The following is a 27056-nucleotide window of genomic DNA, read 5'->3' as shown; positions in this document are numbered from 1 at the left end:
TCTATTTTCAGAAGATGATGTTTACGATGTTCTATTATTTCTAGTAGTTGTCGTGCTATGCATGTCGCTAGTATTTTTGCAACACAACATTGAAGTGTAAGGTGCCTCCAGTTTTTTAGATAGGCCGGGTCTTTATATTTGCCATCTGGGTCTTGTTTTAATATTAGAGAAAATTCAGACCTTCCTGCTGAGTACCTGACAGACTACCATTTCTATAGGAGTAGTTGTAATAATCAAACACTGGAGCTTTTAGTATATCAATATATCAATATAGTATATCAATATACCTCTAGGTATGACCTTCATGTCTTAAAGTAATGGACTGTCATTTCTCTTTGTTTATTTCAGCTGTTCTTACCATAATACAGACTTGGTATTTTACCAAATGGGACTATCTTCTGTATACCACCTCTACCTTGTCACAACACAACTGATTGGCTCAAACGCATTAACCTCTCTAGGGTAGGGGGCAGCATTCGGAATTTTGGATGAAAAGCATGCCCAAAATACACGGCCTGCTACTCGGGCCCAGAAGATATGATATGCATATATTTGATATATATTTGCACATATAGATTTGGATAGAAAACACTCTAAAGTTTCCAAAACTGTTAAAATGGTGTCTGTGAGTATAACAGAACTGATTTAGCAGGCGAAAACCTGAGAAAAATCCATCCAGGAAGTAGTTTTTTTTGGCGGGGGAGGGGGGGGGGGTTGTAGTTTTCTATTCAATGCCATTACAGTATCCATTGACTTAGGACTCCATTTGCAGTTCCTATGCCTTCCACTAGATGTCAACAGTCTTTAGAAATCGTTTCAGGCTTGTATTCTTATAAATGAGGGAGTAAGACCAGTCTGAACGAGTGGACCCTAACATGTCGAAGAGCTTTTTCAGGCGCATGTTAATTTCTTGTTTACCTTTTATATTGACGACGTTATTGTCCGGTTGAAATATTATAGATCATGTAGGCTAAAGAAAACAACCTGAGGATTGAATATAAACATCATTAGACATGTTTCCATGAACTTTACGGATACAATTTGGATTTTTTGTCTGATTGTTTTGACTGAGTTTGAGCCTGTGGATTACTGAAGAAAACGCGCTAACAAAAGGTTTTTGGATATAAAGAGACTTCATCGAACAAAAGGAACATTTATAGGTTAGGTTTTTGGATTAAGTAAATGAATGTCTTCTGATTGCCACCATATGAAGATCATCAAAGGTAAGGGATTAATTTTATCTCTATTTCTGAGGTTTTGTAACACTTCTGCTTTGCTGGTTACTGTTTGTAATAATTTGTCAACTGGGCTATGTTCTGGGCTAGGTATGCTTTCGCCGAAAAGCATTTTATAAATATGACACTGTGGTTGGTTTAACAAGAAGTTCATCTTTAAACCTATGTAAAACATGTTTTGTTTTCTGAATTTGGCGCTCTGCAACCTCACTGGATATTGGCCAGATGGGACGCTAGCTAGCGTCCTACGTACCCTAGAGAGGTTAAGGGAAAAAAATCCACAAATTAACAAGGCATACCTGATAATTGAAATGCATTCCAGGTGACTACCTCGTAAAGCTGGTTGAGAGAATGCCAAGAGTGTGTAAAGTTGCCATCAAGGTAAACGGTGGCTACTTTGAAAAATATATTTTGATTAATTTAACACTTTTTTGGTTACTACATGATTCCATATGTGTTCTTTCATAGTTTTGATGTCTTCACTATTATTCTATAATTTAGGAAATAGTAAAAAAATAAAGAAAAGCCCTTGAATGAGTAGGTGTTCTAGAACCCTTGAATGAGTAGGTGTTCTAGAACCCTTGAATGAGTAGGTGTTCTAGAACCCTTGAATGAGTAGGTGTTCTAAAACTTTTGACTGGTACTGTATCTCACCTTGTGCTCCCTCCCGGTGCAACGTGGTGTACAGGGCCTGGGGTAGTGGATCTGGGTTCAGGGCCTGGGGTAGTGGATCTGGGTTTAGGTCTGGTTTGGAGGAGAGGTTTAGGCCTGGGTCCCACTCCCTCCCACGTCGCACTGTCCTCTGCTGAGGTGGCAGCCGCAGGAAAGTCATTACTACCATATTCATCTACGGGGAGACACACACAGAGAGAGAGACAGAAGTCATAACACCACATATTCAAAACGTCTTTATGAATTGGAGGATATTAACAGTAGCCTGAGTCACAGATCTGTTTGTGCCGTTGTGACAACGCATTGTCACTTGGCATATTGGCAAGACAGCACAAACTGATGTGGGACTCAGGCTACTGTCAAGTCTAGTTGTTTACCTTCAATACCAGACAGGACATTAACCGCCTTCTCAAAGTCTCCATGGACAATCAGCGCATTAGAGCTCTGCTCACGAGTAAATCCCATTTCCTAGGATAAAAAAAACCCATCACACATTCAATCAGCACGTTAGAGAGAGAGAGAGATGTTATAACACTGGTGCGTTGGGCAGACCGCACCACCCTCTGGAGAGGCCTGTGGTTGTGGGCAGTGCAGTCATTCATTAGTCAACTAAGTAGGTACACACACACCTATGCAGGTGGAAAGAGAGAGACCGAGATATTCTATCTTACTTAATGACACCCTATGGTAGGTAATGGAAGAGATGCTGCACTACAGAAAGCATTATAAAATATCCTATAGCCTGAACATGTGGCAGGTAGACTAGTGGTGAAAGTGTGGGGTCAATAACCGAAAGGTTGCTGGATCGAATCTCCGAGATGGCAAGGTAAAAAAATCTCTCGTTCTGCACAAGGCAGTTAACCCACTGTTCCCCTGAACAAGTTAACAGTTAACCCCCTATTTTACTTTTAGGTTGTGTGTATATTGTTGTGAATTATTAGACACTACTACACTGTTGAAGCTAGAAACACATTTCTCTACACTTGCAATAACATCTGCACGTGACAAATAAAATGTGATTTTATTGCAGACAAAAAATTAGCTGCTGGCTTTGGCCCCAAATTCATTGCGTGGATAAAGATTATTTATTTTTCCCCCATGGCTTCGATACGGACTAATTACTTGTCCTCTGACTATTTTCCCTTGCACCGCGGATCCAGACAGGGTTGCCCACTCTCCCCCTTGTTGTTTACTTTGGCAATCGAGCCTCTCGCCATTGCACTACGCTCTAATGATGCCATTCAAGGCATAATCAGGGCGGGCTGGGAGCAGAGAGTCTCGCTATATGCTGACGACGACCTTTTGTTTATCTCCAACCCCGATACCTCATTGCCACGTGCCCTATCTGTTCTTAAAAAGTTTGGATCAATCTCAGGGTACAAGCTGAATCTAGGCAAGAGTGAGCTTTTTCCGGTAAACAAGGCTGCTTTAAAGTGCTCTTTTACAAGTTCTCAGTTTAGGATTGTCCGGGATCAATTCACCGACTTGGGAGTAAAAGTGACAAGGAAATATTCAAATTTGTTTCAGGAAAACTTTGTTGCTCTAGCAGACAGATTGAAACAATCTTTTACTTTTTGGAATTCGCTACCCCTTTCTCTTATCGGAAGGATTAATGTCATTAAAATGAATGTGTTGCCCAAATTTTTATATTTATTTCAATGTTTACCCATTTTTATTCCAAAATCTTTTTTTATTTCACTGGATCAAACATTCATGCATTTTATTTGGGATGGCAAGGTACCACGGATTGGTAGAAAACATTTACAGAAGCCTAGGTCATTGGGGGGTTTAGCTCTACCAAATTTTCAGACATACTACTGGGCTGCAAATTCTGTACTGGCTGCAGACTGATCCTACTGGCCCTAGACCACTCTGGGTCCAGATGGAGTCTGAATCGTGTAAACCTGCAGCACTTTCTTCTGTGCTGTGCTCGTCTCTCCCAGTGTCCCTAGGCAAAAGCTTGTAAAGCAGTCTCTTAAAATTTGGAATCAGTTTCGTTTAGCCTTTAGCCTCCGAGGCTTTTCTCTATCAGGCCCAATCAATCAGAACATTTTATTTCCTCCATCTTTGAATGATGGGGCTTTTGGCATTTGGCACTCACTAGGCCTCTCCTCGCTAACCCAATTATTCTTTGATGATACATTTGCCTCTTTTTCTCAGCTGCAGAAAAAGTTCAATCTCCCCCAATCCCACTTTTTCCGCTATCTCCAGACTAGAAACTTTGTCAGGGCTAAACCACCTGAATTTCCCAATAGGCCTGCGAATACAGCTATAGAGAGCATCTTGGAGCTGAACAAGCTTCCTAGGGGCGCAATTTCAGATGTATATGCAATCATTCATGACTTACAGAACCCTTCTTTGGTGCCTTTAAAGACTCGATGGGAAAAGGATTTGGGGGAGGAACTTGGGGAAGACGCCTGGGAATCTGTGCTGCACAGGGTGCACTCGTCCTCTTTTAGCACTAGACACAGCCTCATTCAATTCAAGGTGGTTCACCGTATCCACTGGTCGGGGGCCAAACTTGGAAGAATATTCTCTGATTTTGATCCTACCTGTGTCAGATGTAAGGTGGAACCAGCCACACTGTTGCATATGTTTTGGGGCTGTCATAAACTGTCAGGTTTCTGGGAATTAATATTTAAATGTTTCTCTGATATATATATGACACTGTTATAGATACGTCTCCCCTTACAGCCCTTTTTGGAGTACTGCCCATGGGTACCCCCCTATCAAGAATCCAGTCGGACACTGTTGCTTATACAACTCTTTTAGCTAGACGGCGAATACTACAGAACTGGAAGATGGCAGCTCCCCCATCTTATAAATATTGGGTGAGGGATGTGTTGTGCTCTCTGAAACTAGAAAAAATTAAATTAAATTCACGTGGGAACCCCAAACTGTTTGATGAGGCTTGGGCTCCATTCCGGTCTTACTTTAAACAGTCCATCCTCTGATGGCATTCCAATTAATACTAAAATAAGTCTGTGACTTAAGGGTTGGAGGAGCTTCTCTCTGTGTTTTTGCTGGGGGGGGATTAAGGTCCATGTGCTTATTGATTGTGATCCGCAGATGCCTTGTTCATCTTGCCCAGGCAGAGACTGAAGTGTGAGCTTGTTTTTCCCAGTTATTTTTACATTTCGTTCACGCCTACATGAATAATAATATTATATATATATATTTTTTAAAGCATTGTAAACTTTTTTTGTTGTCCAGTGGCTGGTCGGTCTGTGGCCATGACTCTCTGTGAGTGGTTGCATTTCTCCACCCTTATCCCTTGACTGCTTACAGGAACAATGGTGAGGTGTTTTCTCTGTCCCTGTACTATAGATTGCCCTTTAACCTCTGTAGCCTTCTGCCCGGTGTGTTTAACTTGTCTAAAGTATCTTTAAAGATATTTTTTTATTTGTATTTTTATTTGTATTTTTTTTCTAGTTGAGTATATTATTGATATTGCTTTGTCTTGTCTGTGTGTGTGTGTGTGTGTGTGTAACAGAGTTTAAAAAAAAATATTATAATAATTAGCTGCTGTAGTGAGACTTACAATACCAGTCAAAAGTTTGGACACTCCTACTCATTCAAGGGTTTCTTTATATTGTAGAATAATAGTGAAGACATCAAAACTATGAAATAACACATATGGAATCATGTAGTAACCAAAAAAAGTGTTAAACAAAATCAAAAATGATATATTTAGATTCTTCAAAATTAGCAACCCTTTGTCTTGAAAGCTTTGCACACTCTTGGCATTCTCTCAACCAGCTTCATGAGGTAGTCACCTGGAATGCATTTCAATTGATAAAAGTTAATTTGTGTAATTTCTTTCCTTCTTAATGCGTTTGAGCCAATCAGTTGTGTTGTGACAAGGTAGGGGGGGTATACAGAAGAAAGCCCTATTTGGTAAAAGACCAAGTCCATATTATGGCAAGAACAGCTCAAATGAGCAAAAAGAAACTATAGTCCATTATTACTTTAAGACATGAAGGTCAGTCAATAAGGAACATTTAGAGAACTTAAGGTTTCTTCAAGTGCAGTTGCAAAAACCATCAAGCGCTATGATGAAACTGGCTCTCATGAGGACCACCACAGGAAAGGAAGACCCAGAGTTACCTCTGCTGCAGAGGATAAGTTCATTAGAGTTAACGGCACCTCAGAATGCAGCCCAAATAAATGCTTCAGAGTTCAAGTAGCAGGCACATCTCAACATCAACTGTTTAGAGGAGACTGCGTGAATCAGGTCTTCACGGTCAAATTGCTGCAAAGAAACCACTACTAAAGGACACCAATAAGAAGAGACTTGTTTGGGCCAAGAAACACAAGCAATGGCCATTAGACTAGTGGAAATCTGTCCTTTGGTCTGAGTCCAAATTTGAAATTTTGGGATCCAAACGCCGTGTCTTTGTGAGACGCAGAGTAGGTGAATGGATGATCTCCACATGTGTGGTTCCCACCGTGAAGCATGGAGGAGGATGGTGCTTTGCTGGTGACACTGTCAGTGATTAATTTAGAATTCAAGGCACACTTAACCAGCATGGCTACCACAGCATTCTGCAGGGATACACCATCTCATCTGGTTTGTGCTTAGTGGGACTATCATTTGTTTTTCAACAGGACAATGACCCAAAACACACTTCCAGACTGTGTAAGGGCTATTTGACCAAGAAGAAGAGTGATGAGTTCTGCATCAGATGACCTGGTCTCCACAATAACAAAACCTCAACCCAATTGAGATGGTTTGGGATGAGTTGAACCGCAAAGTGAAGGAAAAGCAGCCAATAAGTGCTCAACACTTGAGCACTTCAATATTTTTGTAAAAGCCTTCCAGGTGAAGCTGGTTGAGAGAATGGGGCGGCAGGTTAGCCTAGTGGTTAGAGCGTTGGACTAGTAAGGTTGCAAGTTCAAACCCCCGAGCTGACAAGGTACAAATCTGTCATTCTGCCCCTGAACAGGCAGTTAAACCCACTGTTCCTAGGCCGTCATTGAAAATAAGAATTTGCTCTTAACTGACTTGCCTGGTTAAATAAAGGTAAAATAAAATAAATTGTAAAATGCCAAGAGTGTGCAAATCAAGGCTACTTTGAAGAACATAAAATATATTTTGATTTGTTTAATGCTTTTTTTGGTTACTACATGATTCCATATGTGTTATTTCATAGTTGTGACATCTGCACTATTACTATACAAGTAATAACAACAAATAACTTCAACGAGTAGGTGTCCAAACTTTGGACTGGTACTATATGTTATAATGTACGCTGGCCCTCTTCAAATAAACGTAATAATAGTAACGTAGGTGAAAAGACATTTAGATTTTCTTTCAACCTACGTAGAATCAAAATTATTATAATATTACTGCATGTTATGTTAAGAGAGGCGTCCGTACATACCATCAGCTGCATGATCTGAACTTTCATCAACTCCTGAGCAGCATCTGAACACAAACTGTCCTGCATTAATACCTCCTTATAGGTCTGGCATGCCTCAAAGTACCTCTGGACAGAGAGAGGGAGGGGGTGGACAGAGAGAGAGAGAGGGAGGGAGGACAGAGAGAGAGAGGGAGGACAGAGAGAGAGAGAGAGAGGGAGGACACAGAGAGGGAGGACAGAGGGAGGCAGCACATAGTGAGATCGACAAACATTACACAAAAAGATAGGAGATAAAATCCTGAAGTTGAATTGCATAAAGTATTATAATGTTGTGTACCTTGAGTCCAGACAGAGCCTTCCCCTTCCTATATAGTCCTTTAATCCAACCAGGCTCCATGGAGAGGGCCAGATCGGCATCACTCAAGGCCCGATCATACTGCTGCATCTTCTCATAACAAAAGGACCGGTTCCCAAACAGCCTACAACAGGACATCAGGGCTGTGTTCAGAAAACATCAGAGTGGCCTAGCGTCCTGTCTCCCCCCCCCCCCCCCCAACACCGGTTCCCTTCTGCTACACAGAAACCTGTTAATGATATTCACACCACTCAACATAACACATGGAATAACAGTACATCAGATGGCTGATTTGCTGTTTGTAAAGGCTGTGATCTGGCCCCAGGAATATGCATGATGATCTGAAGTCTAGTAGAATGGGGGGGACACCATGAACACACCTGGGGATGTGAGCGCCGGTAGGGCGGGGGGGGGGGGATGTGAGCGCTGGCGGGGGGGGGGGATGTGAGCGCCGGTAGGGGGGGGATGTGAGCGCTGGTCGGGGGGGGTTGTGAGCGCCGGTAGGGGGGGTGTGAGCGCTGGTAGGGGGGATGTGAGCGCTGGTGGGGGGGGTGTGAGCGCTGGTAGGGGGGGATGTGAGCGCTGGTAGGGGGGGATGTGAGCGCTGGTAGGGGGGGGGGTGTGAGCGCTGGTAGGGGGGGGGGGGTGTGAGCGCTGGTAGGGGGGGGTGTGAGCGCTGGTAGGGGGGGGATGTGAGCGCTGGTAGGGGGGGGGATGTGAGCGCTGGTAGGGGGGGATGTGAGCGCTGGTAGGGGGGGATGTGAGTGCTGGTAGGGGGGGATGTGAGCGCTGGTAGGGGGGGATGTGAGCGCTGGTAGGGGGGGATGTGAGTGCTGGTAGGGGGGGGATGTGAGCGCTGGTAGGGGGGGGATGTGAGCGCTGGTAGGGGGGGATGTGAGCGCTGGTAGGGGGGGGGGGGGGGGAGCGCTGGTAGGGGGGGGGGTGAGCGCTGGTAGGGGGGGGGGTGTGAGCGCTGGTTGGGGGGGATGTGACGAGCTGATTCATATCACATGGTAGCTGTAAAGTTGCCATTACTGGACCGGAGCATACAAGAGAAAGACTAGATGCTGTTGCTGAACAAATGTAACATGTAAGCTGTCTTTATAAACACCTTATAGCAGGCAGCAGCAGGTTTTACAACCCGGCGAGAAGAAAGGTGGTAGCATCATGTGAAACGGTATTATAAAATGTATTTATAATTATTATTACATTTTGGTACTGTGATATTATCGTGGTACCGGTGCACTACGATATAGGGAATAGGGTGCCATTTCAGAATAGAGTTGTGTACTAGACAGGGAATATGGTGCCATTCCAGAATAGAGTTGTGTACTAAACAGGGAATAGGGTGCCATTCCAGAATAGAGTTGTGCACTAAACAGGGAATAGGGTGCCATTCCAGAATAGAGTTGTGCACTAAACAGGGAATAGGGTGCCATTCCAGAATATAGTTGTGTACTAGACAGGGAATAGGGTGCCATTCCAGAATAGAGTTGTGCACTAAACAGGGAATAGGGTGCCATTCCAGAATATAGTTGTGTACTAGACAGGGAATAGGGTGCCATTTCAGAATATAGTTGTGTACTAGACAGGGAATAGGGTGCCATTCCAGAATAGAGTTGTGTACTAGACAGGGAATAGGGTGCCATTTCAGAATAAGAGTTGTGTACTAGACAGGGAATAGGGTGCCATTTCAGAATAGAGTTGTGTACTAGACAGAGAATAGGGTGCCATTCCAGAATAGAGTTGTGTACTAGACAGGGAATAGGGTGCCATTTCAGAATAAGAGTTGTGTACTAAACAGGGAATAGGGTGCCATTTCAGAATAGAGTTGTGTACTAGACAGGGAATAGGGTGCCATTTCCGAATATAGTTGTGTACTAGACAGGGAATATGGTGCCATTTCAGAATAAGAGTTGTGCACTAAACAGGGAATAGGGTGCCATTTCAGAATAAGAGTTGTGCACTAGAGAGGGAATAGGGTGCCATTCCAGAATAGAGTTGTGTACTAGAGAGGGAATAGGGTGCCATTTCAGAATATAGTTGTGCACTAGACAGGGAATAGGGTGCCATTCCAGAATAGAGTTGTGTACTAGACAGGGAATAGGGTGCCATTTCAGAATAAGAGTTGTGTACTAAACAGGGAATAGGGTGCCATTTCAGAATAAGAGTTGTGTACTAGAGAGGGAATAGGGTGCCATTCCAGAATAGAGTTGTGTACTAGAGAGGGAATAGGGTGCCATTTCAGAATATAGTTGTGCACTAGACAGGGAATAGGGTGCCATTCCAGAATAGAGTTGTGTACTAGACAGGGAATAGGGTGCCATTTCAGAATAAGAGTTGTGTACTAGAGAGGGAATAGGGTGCCATTTCAGAATAAGAGTTGTGTACTAGACAGGGAATAGGGTGCCATTTCAGAATAAGAGTTGTGTACTAGAGAGGGAATAGGGTGCCATTTCAGAATAAGAGTTGTGTACTAGACAGGGAATAGGGTGCCATTTCAGAATAAGAGTTGTGTACTAGACAGGGAATAGGGTGCCATTTCAGAATATAGTTGTGCACTAGACAGGGAATAGGGTGCCATTATGGATGCAGATCACAGTTATTTACTCATATCATACATAAGCCGAGTGCCAACCAGTGTCATTGACTTTCATACTCACTTATATTCTGTAGGATTGTGTTTAATAGCGTCAGTGAAATACTTGACTGCCATTTCCAGCTGGCCACAGGCTGCGAACTGGTTTCCTATGACTGGGAGAGGAGAGAGACTTAAAAACATGGCATTTGTAGTTTAAATACTGGAAATAAACCAGATTTTTCAGATCAGTAGGAGCTTGGATATGTCCCAAATGACCCTATTCCCTACATAGTGCATTACTTTTGAGCAAAGCTCTATGGGTCCTGGTGCACTGTATAGAGTAGAGCGTGGTATTTGGGACACACATTGGGATTGACATTACTGGTATGAATGGAGTTAGGACTTACGGGCGAGCTCTGTGCTTCTTTTAAGAATATCATCAACATTGGCCTCCACCTTTTTCTATTGGGACGCATAGTGTCATAGTTAGTACGTCACAGTGCAGGAGGTCTACGGCGTGACACTACAGACAGACCGTACTAAACAGAAATAGTACATGCTTATGTTCAACATGATCAAAAAGGTACATTTTTTTTTTCAAAATCACCTCCTTTTTCCTGACAATAACCTCCTGCTGTTCCTTCTCCTGCTTCTGTTCCTTCTCCTGCTGCTGTTCCTTCTCCTGCTGCTGTTCCTTCTCCTGCTGCTGTTCCTTCTCCTGCTGCTGTTCCTTCTCCTGCTGCTGTTCCTTCTCCTGCTGCTGTTCCTTCTCCTGCTGCTGTTCCTTCTCCTGCTTCTGTTCCTTCTCCTGCTTCTGTTCCTTCTCCTGCTTCTGTTTTTTGTCCTGCTTCTGTTCCTTCTCCTGCTTCTGTTCCTTCTCCTGCTTCTGTTCCTTCTCCTGCTTCTGTTCCTTCTCCTGTTCCACCACTGGCTTCTGAGGCTGCTGGATAATAATTTTCTTCTCTGGTTTGGGGTTCTGCTCTAGTTGTCGTTTAGCAATACAAGCAGCCGTAGAGACGAAGCAGCTACTCATATCCAACTCCTGTATAGGGACAGATCCAAGATGGAGGAGCAGTTACACACTAGAAGCAGCTACTCATATCCAACTCCTCTATGGGGACAGATCCAAGATGGAGGAACACTAACAGTTATCCACTAAACTTCACTCACTGGGTAGACAGAAGCTGTTCAAAAAAAAATTCAGTAACTTACAGCGATAAGGGGAATATGAATGGATTTGTATTTATTTGATGGAACTATTAGATGCAATTGTCTAAGTGAAATTAGTTATACAGAATTATGAAGAATTGTATTTTACAAATATACAGAATGTGCAGGTTACTTCCTTCCAGTGACATTCTCTACATGAATCATTAACTAATGTCAATAATGAATATTACAGGGCTGCCGAATGGCGCAGCGGTCTAAGGCACTTCATCTTAGTGCTGGAGGCCTCACTTACAGACCGTGGTCCGATTCCAGGCTGTATTACAACCAACCGTGATTGGGAGTCCCATAGGGCAGCGCACAATTGGCCCAGCGCCGTCCGGGTTTGGCCGGGGTAGGCCATCATTGTAAATAATAATTTTTTCTTAAATAAAAGGTTAAATTACTAGTACACATATGTACAATGACATAGCAGAGAGTTACGACATGCGTTAATGACATAGCGTTAATGACAGAGCGTTAATGACATAGCAGAGCGTTACAACATACGTTAATCACATAAGAGTTACGACATGCGCTAATGACATAGCGTTAATGACATAGCAGAGCGTTAATGACATAGCAGAGCGTTAATGACAGCAGAGCGTTACAACATGCGTTAATGACATAGCAGAGTGTTAATGACATAGCAGAGCATTAATGACATAGCAGAGCGTTAATGACATAGCAGAGCGTTACAACATGCGTTAATGACCTAGCAGAGCGTTACAACATGCGTTAATGACCTAGCAGAGCGTTACAACATGCGTTAATGACATAGCAGAGCGTTAATGACATAGCAGAGAGTTAATGACATAGCAGAGCGTTAATGACCTAGCAGAGCGTTACAACATGCGTTAATGACAAAGCAGAGCGTTAATGACATAGCAGAGCGTTAATGACAGCAGAGCGTTAATGACATAGCAGAGCGTTACAACATGCGTTAATGACATAGCAGAGCATTAATGACATAGCAGAGCGTTACAACATGCGTTAATGACATAGCAGAGCATTACGACATGCGTTAATGACATAGCAGAGCGTTACGACATGCGTTAATGACATAGCAGAGCGTTACGACATGTGTTAATGACATAGCAGAGCGTTAATGACATAGCAGAGCGTTATAACATGTGTTAATGGCATAGCAGAGCGTTATAACATGCATTAATGGAGTTTCACCAGTAATACAGTACACTCCTCTCACAGTGATCACATCCGTGGAGGACAATTGAAACACTGTAAACAGTTGATTAGGGCTTGGAACCTCTTAGCCTAGCAATTTGACTGGTAAATTCAAGAGTACACTCCATAAAGCTGTCAGTCTAACCATTATGCCACAATTGACTTGAATGGGGAGGCCTGTAAGCAGGGTGCACTGTAGAATGAAAATGACACATACGGGAGCTAAAGGAACCAAAACAAACCTCTGGCTCCCTGGCTAAGTCCTCGTCTCCCACGTCCTCCTGGTCCTCATTACTGCTACCACAGTTCTCCTCCAAAGGAGAATCCTGCGCCTCCTGCTGCCTGCTAGAGGCTGCAGTACCACCAGGTCCCGGACCAAGGCGCTCCTCTGTAAACTCCTTCTCCCCCTGCTGCTCTCGCTCAATGTTTAAATCTCCTCCCTGTTTCTCCGAGCGGCTGGGCCTCCCTGGCCCACAATTCTCCTAGGAGGCATAAAAAAGGCAATTATGTTCCGTGTACAAACTCATATCCAAGATACAAGGGAAGCGTCCCAAAAATAACCACATTTACAACATAGGGCACAGCTTTTGGCCAGGGCCCTATAGTGCACTATAAAAGGAATAGGTTGCCATTTGGAATACATGAACGTACCTATAGTCAGGGCATTCAGAAAGTATTCAGACCCATTGACTTGTTCCACATTTTGTTATATTAGTCTTATTCTATATGTATTACATCATTTTATCCCTCAATCTGCACACAATACCCCACAAAACTGTTTTTTAAAATAAATTAAATAAATATCACATTTACATTAGTATGACCTAGGCCCGTCTCCCCGATTGCTCAGTTTGGCTGGGCGACCAGCTCTAGAAATAGTCTGGATGGTTCCAAACTTCTTCCATTTAAGAATAAGGGAGACTACTGTTTTTTTGGGGACCTTCAATGCTGCAGAAATGTTTTGGTACCCTCCCCAGATCTGTGCCTCGACACAATCCTGTCTCAGACCTCTACGAACAATTCCTTCGACCTCATGGCTTGGATTTTGCTCTTGACATGCACTGTCAACTGTGGGCCCTTATATAGACAGGTGTGTGTCTTTCCAAATCATGTCCAATTAATTTAATTTACCACAGGTAGACTCCAATCAAATTGTAGAAACATCAAGGATGATCAATGGAAACAGGATGCACCTGAGCTCAATTTCGAGTCTCTTAATAAAGGGTCTGAATACTTATGCAAATAAGATATGTACGGTTGACGTGGGAAGTTTACATACACCTTAGCCAAATACATTTAAACTGAGTATTTCACAATCCTTGACATTTAATCCTGGTAAATATTCCCTGTCTCAGGTCAGTTAGGATCACCACTTTATTTAAAGAATGTGAAATGTCAGATTAATAGTAGACAGAATTATTTATTTCAGCTTTTATTTATTTCATCACATTCCCAGTGGGTCAGAAGTTTACATACACTCAATTAGTATTTGGTAGCGTTGCCTTTAAAATGTTTAACTTGGGTCAAACATTTCGGGGTAGCCTTCCACAAGCTTCCCACAATAAGTTGGCCCATTTTGGCCCATTCCTCCTGACAGAGCTGGTGTAACTGAGTCCGGTTTGTAGGCCTCCTTGCTCGCACACGCTTTTTCAGTTCTGCCCACAAATTTTCTACAGGATTGAGGTCAGGGCTTTGTGATGGCCATTCCAATACCTTGACTTTGTGGTCCTTAAGCCATTTTGCCACAACTTTGGAAGTATGCTTGGGGTCATTGTCCATTTGGAAGACCCATTTGCGACCAAGCTTTAACCTGATCTCTTGAGATGTTGCTTCAATATATCCACATAAATTCTCTTCCTCATGAAGCCACCATCCCAACCCTGTGCTTCGTGGTTGGGATGGTGTTCTTCGGCTTGCAAGCCCCCCCCTCCCTCCTCCATACATAACGGTGGTCATTATGGCCAAACAGTTCTATTTTTGTTTCATCAGAACAGAGGACATTTCTCCAAAAAGTACCATCTTCGTCCCCATGTGCAGTTGCAAACCATAGTTTTTTTTAATGGGGGTTTTGGAGCAGTGGCTTCTTCCTTGCTGAGCGGCCGTTCAGGTTATGTCGATATAGGACTCGTTTTATTGTGGATATAGATACTTTTGTACCTGTTTCCTCCAGCATCTTCACAAGGTCCGTTGCTGTTGTTCTGGGATTGATATGCACTTTTCGCACCAAAGTACGTTCATCTCTAGGAGACAGAACGCATCTCCTTCTGAGCGGTATGACGGCTGCGTTGTCACATCGTGTTTATACTTGCGTACTATTGTTTGTACATATGAACGTGGTACCTTCAGGCATTTGCTCCCAAGGATGAAACAGACTTGTGGTCTACAAATTTTTTTCTGAAGTCTTGGCTGATTTCATTTGATTTTACCATGATGTCAAGCAAAGAGACACTGAGTTTGAAGGTAGGCTTTGAAATACATCCACAGGTACATCTCCAAATGACTCAAATGTTGTCAATTAGCCTATTAGAAGCTTCTATAGCCATGACATCATTTTCTGGAATTTTCCAAGCTGTTTAAAGGCACAGTCAACTTAGTGTATGAAAACTTCTGACCCACTGGAATTGTGATACAGTGAATTACAAGTTAGGGTAGCGGCAGGGTAGCCTAGTGGTTAGAGCGTTGGACTAGTAACCGGAAGGTTGTGAGTTCAAACCCCTGAGCTGACAAGGTACAAATCTGTCGTTCTGCCCCTGAACAGGCAGTTAACCCACTGTTCCCAGGCCGTCATTGAAAATAAGAATTTGTTCTTAACTGACTTGCCTGGTTAAATAAAGGTAAAATAAAAAATAAAAAAAATAAAAAAAATAATCTGTCTGTAAAAAATGGTTGGAAAAATTACTTGTCTCATGCACCAAGTAGATGTCCTAAACAACTTGCCAAAACTAGTTTGTTAACAATACATTTGTGGAGAAGTTGAAAAAAAGAGTTTTAATGACTTCCACTGTATATATTTTTTTATTTATACATTTGCAAAAACATCTGGAGAGCTGTTTTCACTTGTCATTATGGGGCACTGTGATGTCATTATGGGCCACTGTGATGTCATTATGGGGCACTGTGATGTCATTATGGGGCACTGTGATGTCATTATGGGGCACTGTGATATCATTATGGGGCACTGTGATATCATTATGGGGCACTGTGATGTCATTATGGGGCACTGCGATGTCATTATGGGGCACTGCGATGTCATTATGGGGCACTGCGATGTCATTATGGGGCACTGTGATGTCATTATGGGGTACTGTGATGTCATTATGGGGTACTGTGATGTCATTATGGGGTACTGTGATGTCATTATGGGGCACTGCGATGTCATTATGGGGCACTGCGATGTCATTATGGGGCACTGCGATGTCATTATGGGGCACTGCGATGTCATTATGGGGCACTGCGATGTCATTATGGGGCACTGTGATGTCATTATGGGGCACTGTGATGTCATTATGGGGCACTGTGATGTCATTATGGGGCACTGCGATGTCATTATGGGGCACTGCGATGTCATTATGGGGCACTGCGATGTCATTATGGGGCACTGCGATGTCATTATGGGGCACTGTGATGTCATTATGGGGCACTGCGATGTCATTATGGGGCACTGTGATGTCATTATGGGGCACTGCGATGTCATTATGGGGCACTGCGATGTCATTATGGGGCACTGCGATGTCATTATGGGGCACTGCGATGTCATTATGGGGCACTGCGATGTCATTATGGGGCACTGCGATGTCATTATGGGGCACTGCGATGTCATTATGGGGCACTGCGATGTCATTATGGGGCACTGTGATGTCATTATGGGGCACTATGATGTCATTATGGGGTACTGTATGTAGATTGAGGAGGAAAATGTGTATTTTAATAAATTTTAGAAAAAGGTTGTAATGTAACAATATGTGCATAAAGTCAAGGAGTCCACTAGTGGGGTGCAGTATAGTGAAAGACTCTCCACTAGTGGGGTGCAGTATAGTGAAAGACTCTCCACTAGTGGGGTGCAGTATAGTGAAAGACTCTCCCCTAGTGGGGTGCAGTATAGTGAAAGACTCTCCCCTAGTGGGGTGCAGTATAGTGAAAGACTCTCCACTAGTGGGGTGCAGTATAGTGAAAGACTCTCCACTAGTGGGGTGCAGTATAGTGAAAGACTCTCCACTAGTGGGGTGCAGTATAGTGAAAGACTCTCCACTAGTGGGGTGCAGTATAGTGAAAGACTCTCCACTAGTGGGGTGCAGTATAGTGAAAGACTCTCCACTAGTGGGGTGCAGTATAGTGAAAGACTCTCCACTAGTGGGGTGCAGTATAGTGAAAGACTCTCCACTAGTGGGGTGCAGTATAGTGAAAGACTCTCCACTAGTGGGGTGCAGTATAGTGAAAGACTCTCCACTAGTGGGGTGCAGTATAGTGAAAGACTCTCCACTAGTGGGGTGCAGTATAGTGAAAGACTCTCCACTAGTGGGGTGCAGTATAGTGAAAGACTCTCCACTAGTGGGGTGCAGTATAGTGAAAGTGGAACAGAAACATACTTACAGGCTCCTTTTCTTTTCCTGCACGTCTCCTCTCCTTCTGTCGCTGTGGGAGGTGAGAACAGAGAGAAATACCTGCATGAGAACAACAGGTGGTTCTCTGGAGGGTGAAGACCACTTGCATCCCACGACTGGCGGGACAGACAGACACTACAGGCGGAACAGACAGACACTACAGGCGGGACAGACAGACACTACAGGCGGGACAGACAGACACTACAGGAAGTATTTAATTTTACTTTTAATTTTACTAGGCAAGTCAAAGTACAAATTCTTATTTACAATGACGACCTACCCCGGCCAAACCCGGACGATGCTGGGCCAATTGTGCGCCGCCCTACAGGACTCTCAATCCCGGCCGGTTGTGATACAGCCTGGATTCGAACCAGGGTGTCTGTAGTGACGCCTCTAGCACTGAGATGCAGTGCCTTAGATCGCTGCGCAACTCGGAGTATAATCAACTAGATTTAGGTAAATATAGGAGATATTCTGTAATTCGTTGGAGGTTATCTGGCAAGTTTAGCAACTTTGGTCATTTGACTTTTGTTTGACAGCCGTTACAGAGAAATTGTACAACGCTATACTCTGTGCATTGTTGGGGTTTGTTCCTTGTCAATCATTGGCTCATTGGTGAAATTAGCATTCAGACAATATCTTTAACTTCATTGGGATAAGAGGCAGTATTTTCACGTCAGGATGAAAAGCTTGCCCAAAGTAAACTGCCTGCTACTCAGGCCCAGAAACTAAGATATGCATATTATTAGTAGATTTGGATAGAAAACACTCTGAAGTTTCTAAAACTGTTTGAATGATGTCTGTGAGTATAACAGAGCTTATTTGGCAGGCGAAACCCCAATGACAAACCATTCAGAATGTTTTCTGGCTTGCAGTTCCTATCGCTTCCACTGGATGTCAACAGTCTTTAGAAATTGGTTCAGGTTTTTCCTTTGAGAAATGAAGAAGTAGCACTGATCAGAACGAGGCTTGAAGGAAGTGACCTCTTTGTTAGAGGCGCGTGACCTGAAAAGCACGCTCCACTTTGTTTTCCTCCGGTATTATATGCTGTTTATTCCGGTTTACATTTTATTGATTATTTACATTTAAAAAAAATACCTTAAGTTGTTCAAACATTTCAAACAACTTTCGTGATACGAAGATTACAGGTAACTTTTGAGATATTTTGTAGCCATGTCGCGCGTGTTAGAACCAGTGTTTTTCCTGAATCAAACGCGCCAAATAAATTGATATATATCAACGGAATTGATCAAACAAAAGGACCATTTATGATGTTTATGGGACATATTGGAGTGCCAACAGAGGAAGATCTTCAAAGGTAAGGCATGAATTATATCGTTATTTCTGAGTTTTGTGTCGCGCCTGGCGGGGCGAAGTATGATTGTCCATGTTTGTTTGCTGAGGCTACTCCGATAATAGCATCGTCTGCTTTCGCCGTAAAGCCTTTTTGAAATCTGACCTGTTGGCTGGATTCACAACAAGTGTAGCTTTAATTTGGTGTATTGCATGTGTGATTTTTATAGTCATTTATTTGAATTTGGCGTTCTGCATTTCCACTGGACGTTTGCCAGGACTCTACCATCCCACATATCCTAGAGAAGTTAAGGAAATCAAATCAAAAACCTTTATTAATGCAATTGCAGACAGTGGTTGACAACAGGAACATAGCACACATGTTTCCGAGTGAGTTCTGCAAAATAGTAAAGGGTCCAAGTTGTTTTATAATGCCTGCAGTCATATCTTAGTGTTGTCACTGCCTAAGTCATTACCTTCTACTCATGAGACCAAACCCATGCCTACACAGCTTTTCAAACAATAGTTTCAGTGTTATCTGAAGACTCAGCAGTTAATGTCCACTCCCCAAGTGGATTTACAGTAGAATGTCTAACTAGTCTCTTATCTCTTTCACTCCCCTGCAGAGTTCTGTCTCAGTCACACATCTCTCAGACCGTTTCTTTATAAGAGGCAGAGACTAGAAAACAACTGTGGAACATTATTAAACCTTATAATGCATATACACATATATAGTTAAACTGTAGTATAGAACCCTATACATGTAAGGGGGAGGGGTCTTATAACCCCTCCCCTTCTATTAATACAACATAAGCATCAATCAATTATTATAATACATCAAACATTTGGTTCAGCCCCTATCATGACCCCAAGGTGAACCTGACAGCATCCTGAGCACGCTGTGTCCAAATGTGCAGCCTATTATTACTACATATCAGTTTCATTTGCTGTGAAATCTTTACATAGTGGCACAGCCAAGCCAACAAGGTGACACAGCAACCCCTCTTATTTGGGGAGGACCCTGACATAGTGACTAGATCTGGGGGAGAACCCTGGCATAGTGACCAGATCTGGAGGGAACCCTGGCATAGTGACCAGATCAGGGGAGAACCCTGGCATAGTGACCAGATCAGGGGAGAACCCTGGCATATTGACCAGATCTGGGGAGAACCCTGGCATAAAATGTATACCAGATCTGGGGAGAACCCTGGCATAGTGACCAGATCTGGGGAGAACCCTGGCATAGTGACCAGATCTGGGGAGAACCCTGGCATAGTGACCAGATCTGGAGGGAATCCTGGCATATTGACCAGATCTGGAGGGAATCCTGGCATATTGACCAGATCTGGGGAGAACCCTGGCAGAGTGACCAGATCTGGGGAGAACCCTGGCAGAGTCAGATCTGGGGGAGAACCCTGGCATAAAATTTGATTTGATTTAGACAGACAGAGACAATAGACAGACAGACACTACAGACAGACAGACACTAGACAGACAGACACCAACAACCGTAAGGTTCTCCAGAGGGTAGTGAGGTCTGCACAACGCATCACCAGGGGCAAACTACCTGCCCTCCAGGACACCTACAGCACCCAATATCACAGGAAGTGTGATATGAAGGCCATATCACAGGCAGGCCAAAGATCATCAAGGACAACAACCACCCGAGCCACTGCCTGTTCACCCTGCCATCATCCAGAAGGCGCGGTCAGTACAGGTACATCAAAGAAGGGACCGAGACACTGAAAAACAGCTTCTATCTCAAGGCCATCAGACTGTTAAACAGTCATCACTAACATTGAGTGGCTGCTGCCAACATACTGACTGAACTCCAGCCACTTTAATAATGGAAAAATGTATGTAATAAATGTATCACTAGCCACTTTAAACAATGCCACTTTATATACTGTTTTCATACCCTACATTACTCATCTCATATGTATATACTGTACTCTACACCATCTACTGCATCTTGATGTAATACATGTATCACTAGCCACTTTATATAATGTTTACATACCCTACATTACTCATCTAATATGTATGTACTGTACTCTATACTATCTACTGCATCTTGCCATCTTAATGTAATACATGTATCCCTAGCCACTTTATATAATGTTTACATACCCTACATTACTCATCTCATTTGTCTCTACTGCATCTTGCCTACGCCGTTCGGCCATCGCTCATTTATATGTACAAATTCTCATTTATTCCTTTACACGTGTGTGTATAAGGTAGTTGTTGTGAAATTGTTAGGTTAGATTACTTGTTAAGATATTACTGCACGGTCGGAACTTGAAGCACAAGCATTTAGCTACATTCGCATTAACATCTGCTTACCATGTGTATGTGACAAATAAATGTTGATTTGATTTAGACAGACAGAGACACTAGACACTACACAGACAGACACTAGACACTACAGACAGACACTACAGACAGACACTAGACACTACAAACAGACAGACACTAGACACTACAAACAGACAGACACTAGACACTACAAACAGACACTAGACACTACACAGACACTAGACACTACACAGACACTAGACACTACAGACAGACAGATACTAGACACTACAGACAGACAGATACTAGACACTACACAGACACTACAGACAGACACTAGACACTACAAACAGACAGACACTAGACACTACACAAACACTAGACACTACAGACAGACACACTAGACACTACAGACAGACAGACACTAGACACTACAGACACTACAGACAGACAGACACTACAGACAGACAGACACTACAGACAGACAGACACTACAGACAGACACTAGACACTACAGACAGACACTAGACACTACAAACAGACACTACAGACAGACACTAGACACTACAAACAGACAGACTACAGACAGAGACACTACAGACAGACACTACAGACAGACACTACAGACAGACAGACACTACAGACAGACAGACACTACAGACAGACAGACACTACAGACAGACACTACAGACAGACAGACACTACAGACAGACAGACACTACAGACAGACAGATACTACAGACAGACAGATACTACAGACAGACAGATACTACAGACAGACAGATACTACAGACAGATACTACAGACAGATACTACAGACAGACACTACAGACAGACACTACAGACAGACAGACACTACAGACAGACAGACACTACAGACAGACAGACACTACAGACAGACAGACACTACAGACAGAGACACTACAGACAGACACTACAGACAGACAGACACTACAGACAGACAGACACTACAGACAGACAGATACTACAGACAGACAGATACTACAGACAGACAGACACTACAGACAGACAGACACTACAGACAGATACTACAGACAGATACTACAGACAGACACTACAGACAGACAGACACTAGACACTACAGACAGACACTACAGACAGACAGACACTACAGACAGACAGACACTACAGACACTACAGACAGACAGACACTACAGACAGACAGACACTACAGACAGACACTACAGACACTACAGACAGACACTACAGACAGACAGACACTACAGACAGACAGACAGACACTACAGACAGACAGACACTACAGACACTACAGACAGACACTACAGACAGACAGACAGACACTACAGACAGACAGACAGACACTACAGACAGACACTACAGACAGACAGACAGACACTACAGACAGACACTACAGACAGACAGAAACTATAGACACTACAGACAGACACTACAGACAGACACTACAGACAGACAGAAACTACAGACACTACAGACAGACAGACACTACAGACAGACACTACAGACAGACAGACACTACAGACAGACACTACAGACAGACACTACAGACAGACACTACAGACAGACACTACAGACAGACACTACAGACAGACACTACAGACAGACACTACAGACAGACACTACAGACACTACAGACAGACAGACACTACAGACAGACACTACAGACAGACACTACAGACAGACAGACACTACAGACAGACACTACAGACAGACACTACAGACAGACACTACAGACAGACACTACAGACAGACACTACAGACAGACACTACAGACAGACAGACACTACAGACAGACAGACACTACAGACAGACAGACACTACAGACAGACAGACACTACAGACAGACAGACACTACAGACAGACAGACAGACACTACAGACAGACACTACAGACAGACACTACAGACAGACACTACAGACAGACACTACAGACAGACACTACAGACAGACACTACAGACAGACACTACAGACAGACACTACAGACAGACACTACAGACAGACAGACACTACAGACAGACAGACACTACAGACAGACAGACACTACAGACAGACACTACAGACAGACAGACACTACAGACAGACACTACAGACAGACACTACAGACAGACACTACAGACAGACACTACAGACAGACAGACACTAACCTTCTTTTTAAGTCTTTTCTTTTCTGCTTTTTCTTTTAGTTTGCTCTCTTCTTCTATTAGTTCCCTGCCGTTTTTTTCAGCCTCCTAAAAAGGAAAGTTATTCTCAGTAAAAACATCCTCTATGTTGAATGTAATACAAAATGATGTGATTGACTGAAAAAGTTGTTTGGCATCTTACCTCAGGAGTGAGTTGTCTTATACATGGGTGGGGGGTTAAGGGTAGCTTCGAGCTACTGTGCCCTAAAAAATTGTGTGTAAAACCGCAATAGGCTTTTTTATCTTTGCGTTTTTTGTCATCATAATAGTCGTTGTCATCGTCGTATTCATCGTCAATATAGTCACCCACGAAGGGGTTGACAATATCAAGACCTGGAAATCAAATATGAGGTGAAATGCATGGCAATGGACAACAATAATTCATATCTGTTGATGAACTAAAGCAGTCTTTCCCAATCCTGGCCCTGGGGACCCAAAGGAGCAATCCTGGCCCTGGGGACCCAAAGGAGCAATCCTGGCCCTGGGGACCCAAAGGAGCAATCCTGGTCCTGGGGACCCAAAGGAGCAATCCTGGTCCTGGGGACCCAAAGGAGCTATCCTGGTCCTGGGGACCCAAAGGAGCTATCCTGGTCCTGGGGACCCAAAGGAGTGCACATGTTTGTCCTTAGAAGCACTATACAGGGGATTCAAATAATCAACATCATCAAGCTTTGATTATTTGAGTCAGCTGTGTAGAGCTAGCGGAAAAAAAATAGAATGTGTACTAATTGCGGTCCCCGGGACCAGGACTGGGAAATGCTGAACTAAATCAATAAATAGTATTGTGTAATGACAATTCACATTAGGTCTACATCCTTACAAGGCAGACAAGTCCAGACATGTAGGTCCCCTCACCTGGCCTTTCATTAGGTCAACGTTCCAAATAACACTATTCCCAATGTAGTGCACTACATAGGGGACCAGGGTCCACGTGGCTCTTGTCTAAAGTAGTGCACTACATAGGGGACCAGGGTCCACGTGGCTCTTGTCTAAAGTAGTGTACTACATAGGGGACCAGGGTCCACATGGCTCTTGTCTAAAGTAGTGTACTACATAGGGGACCAGGGTCCATGTGGCTCTTGTCTAAAGTAGTGTACTACATAGGGGACCAGGGTCCACGTGGCTCTTGTCTAAAGTAGTGTACTACATAGGGGACCAGGGTCCATATGGCTCTTGTCTAAAGTAGTGTACTACATAGGGGACCAGGGTCCATGTGGCTCTTGTCTAAAGTAGTGTACTACATAGGGGACCAGGGTCCATATGGCTCGTGTCTAAAGTAGTGTACTACATAGGGGACCAGGGTCCATATGGCTCTTGTCTAAAGTAGTGTACTACATAGGGGACCAGGGTCCATATGGCTCTTGTCTAAAGTAGTGTACTGCATAGGGGACCAGGGTCCATATGGCTCTTGTCTAAAGTAGTGTACTGCATAGGGGACCAGGGTCCATATGGCTCTTGTCTAAAGTAGTGTACTGCATAGGGGACCAGGGTCCACATGGCTCTTGTCTAAAGTAGTGCACTACATAGAGAACAGGGTGTCGTTTTGGACACAGCCTCTGAGTTGACCTGAACATGACCTTGCTATCAGCAACAGCATATGACTTGAATCATTCAAAGATTTCTTAACAAAAATGTACTATCTAAACAGTATTTCTTATCAATCTAGACATTTATAGGGAACAGAGTACCACTCAGAACTGTATGTTCTTACCCAACAGGCCATAGTTAAAGGCGTCCATAAAGGTGTAATTAGTGGTTCGTCCATTTATCAGATCCACCATAGCTTCCTGTCGGTGAGAGAGATTCAAGTTGATTTTGGTCACAGTAGCTGGGAACCATGAGACTATATAGCTAACTATATACTGTAGCTGGGACCCATGAGGCTATATAGCTAACTATATACAGTAGCTGGGAACCACACACACACACAACTCACGTGGGTATGCAAAATGTGTGGATTCTCCTGCATGATGACATGATCTGATGATGTGAAGAGAAAATATGATCAGAGACTTCAGGAAATGTTACCACATGTCTATGTGCGCATCTTCGACAACTAACGTTAAATGGCATAGCTAGCTAATTATGTTCAGAATGACAACAATTTTCTATTAACGTGCGTGGTTGATGTTTACGTGTTACCACCTCGTCCTAGAGCCACCTGCTCCTTCCTACACGCTAGTGCACAAGCTGAAGAAAACTGGAGCTGAAGTTTGTTAACTTAATAAGGTTACCTTAAATTCAGTAGTGCCTAACGTTAGCTAGCTAACGTTGGTGTTATATAGCTAGCTACCTATCCTTGGTTACGCGACGAAACTGACAATTTCAAGCTAGCTCATCATCAATCTTACCTGGTTTCCAATCTCTCTTTCTAAAGTGAGACATTTTATGATTTGATTAATTTGTGGTGGTTGATTAGGCAGAAACAGACTCCTTTTGAAACTCAACGTCTTCCTTGTTCCTCTTTTTCCGCGTTGTCATGACTCATCGACCATTTAACATGACGCCAACACGTTGCTGCGTAGCGAACCGCCCCCTTCCATAGTTACCCCAGCCACAAAGTCATACCCCCCTCCATACGTGTCCGTTCCGCTCCGAGAACCGAAACTAGCCTAGTAGTCACTAGTTACCACAGCCACAAAGTCACCCCCCCCCACACACCTCCTCCATACGTGTTCATTTCCCCTCTGCTCCGAGGAGAACCGAAACTAGCCTAGTAGTCGACTAGTTACCACAAGCACAAAGTCATAGCCCCGCCCTCGCCTATTTATAGATTTTATCTTCTTAAAAATGTGATGCTTAACCTGACCTTGACCACACTGCTAACCTTATGCTTAACCTTACAATAGAAAAAAAGAAAGCCAATCTTAGTTTTCATACATTTTTACAATATAGACAATTTCAATGTTGTGGCAACCAGCCAGAGAGGAAGACATGTAATTGACCTTTTATTTAACTAGGCAAGTCAATTATGAACAAATTCTTATTTAGTATGATCTCTTATTTAGTATAATCTCCACCCGGCACAGCCAGAAGAGGCTATGTATGGCCACCCCACATAGCCTGGTTCCTCTCTAGGTTTCTTCTTAGGTTTTGGCCTTTCTAGGGAGTTTTTCCTAGCCACCGTGCTTCTACACCTGCATTGCTTGCTGTTTGGGGTTTAGGCTGGGTTTCTGTAGAGCACTTTAAGATATCAGCTGATGTACATACATTTGATTTGATTTATGACAGCCTAGGAACAGTAGGTTAACTGCCTTGTTCAGGGATTTGGGGATTTGATCAAGCAACCTTTACAGTTATTGGCCCACCGCTCTAACCACTAGGCTACCCTGCTGCCCCAATTAAAGAGTTGCAAATAAATTGTTTCTAAAACTTTGTTTCCATCCAACTGGCAACCGATTTTCATGCGAATATTCAAAAATCCTCATTTTAAAAAAATGCTAATTTTCCCACCAGACATGTGTATCCATCAAATGAACTTGTGGCAGATAAAAGGCTGTGCGTGATGACATAGTGCATTTGAAAATACTTTTTTGCGAATAAATTCCCATGTAGTGAATAAAAAATACAAGCGATTGACAGAGTCGAAAGCCTTGGCCAGGTCAATGTATACGGCTGCACAGTAATGTCTTTTATCGATGCCGGTTCTGATATCGTTTAGGATCTTGAGCGTGGCTGATGTGCACCCATGACCAGCTCGGAAACCAGATTGCATAGCGGAGAAGGTAAATAGGTTTTCATCGCATTTTAAACTCTACCGATGATTTTCTCACAAAAAAATGTTGCGTTATATAGTGAGTGTACCCACTCTGGTATGTCATGGAAATACTAATCAATAATGAGGAGAGACAAGGCCAATCACCAATCAGGATATTACTTTATTCAGATCTTATAACGGCGATTAATTATTGCAATAATGAAGCTGGTCGACAAACCACCCTTAGATGAATCGTTGAGAGCCCAACGAGCATATTTGAGCCACAGCATTTTACAGCAAAGTACATCCTCCTGAATGTTCATGACAAACAACAGATGTGTGGAATGGGTCAAAGGGTTAGATTTTGGATGAAATAAATGAATAATTCAC

General features: G+C 43.3%; 1 protein-coding gene across 1 annotated transcript in view; it reads right to left on the bottom strand.

The window, feature by feature from the left end:
• Positions 1–25663, bottom strand: part of LOC110498315 (uncharacterized) — a 39519-nt gene extending 13856 nt beyond the window's left edge. Inside the window, exons 1-14 of the mRNA XM_090211729.1 lie at positions 25321–25663; positions 24906–24949; positions 24681–24756; positions 23112–23302; positions 22934–23017; positions 17188–17229; positions 12840–13079; positions 10814–11248; positions 10614–10668; positions 10289–10379; positions 7608–7749; positions 7292–7396; positions 2285–2375; positions 1890–2082 (exon numbers count right to left, since the gene is read on the bottom strand). Coding sequence (XP_090067855.1) covers positions 1890–2082; positions 2285–2375; positions 7292–7396; positions 7608–7749; positions 10289–10379; positions 10614–10668; positions 10814–11248; positions 12840–13079; positions 17188–17229; positions 22934–23017; positions 23112–23302; positions 24681–24756; positions 24906–24949; positions 25321–25354 — 1823 coding nt within the window. The 5' untranslated portion in view covers positions 25355–25663. The remainder of the gene's footprint in view (positions 1–1889; positions 2083–2284; positions 2376–7291; positions 7397–7607; positions 7750–10288; positions 10380–10613; positions 10669–10813; positions 11249–12839; positions 13080–17187; positions 17230–22933; positions 23018–23111; positions 23303–24680; positions 24757–24905; positions 24950–25320) is intronic.
• Between the last annotated feature and the right edge of the window lie 1393 nt (positions 25664–27056).

This window comes from Oncorhynchus mykiss, chromosome 19 (genome assembly GCF_057628025.1).
Source record: "Oncorhynchus mykiss isolate SJ-2025 chromosome 19, ASM5762802v1, whole genome shotgun sequence".
NCBI lineage: Eukaryota > Metazoa > Chordata > Actinopteri > Salmoniformes > Salmonidae > Oncorhynchus > Oncorhynchus mykiss.
This window is presented reverse-complemented; position numbering and strand designations above follow the sequence as displayed.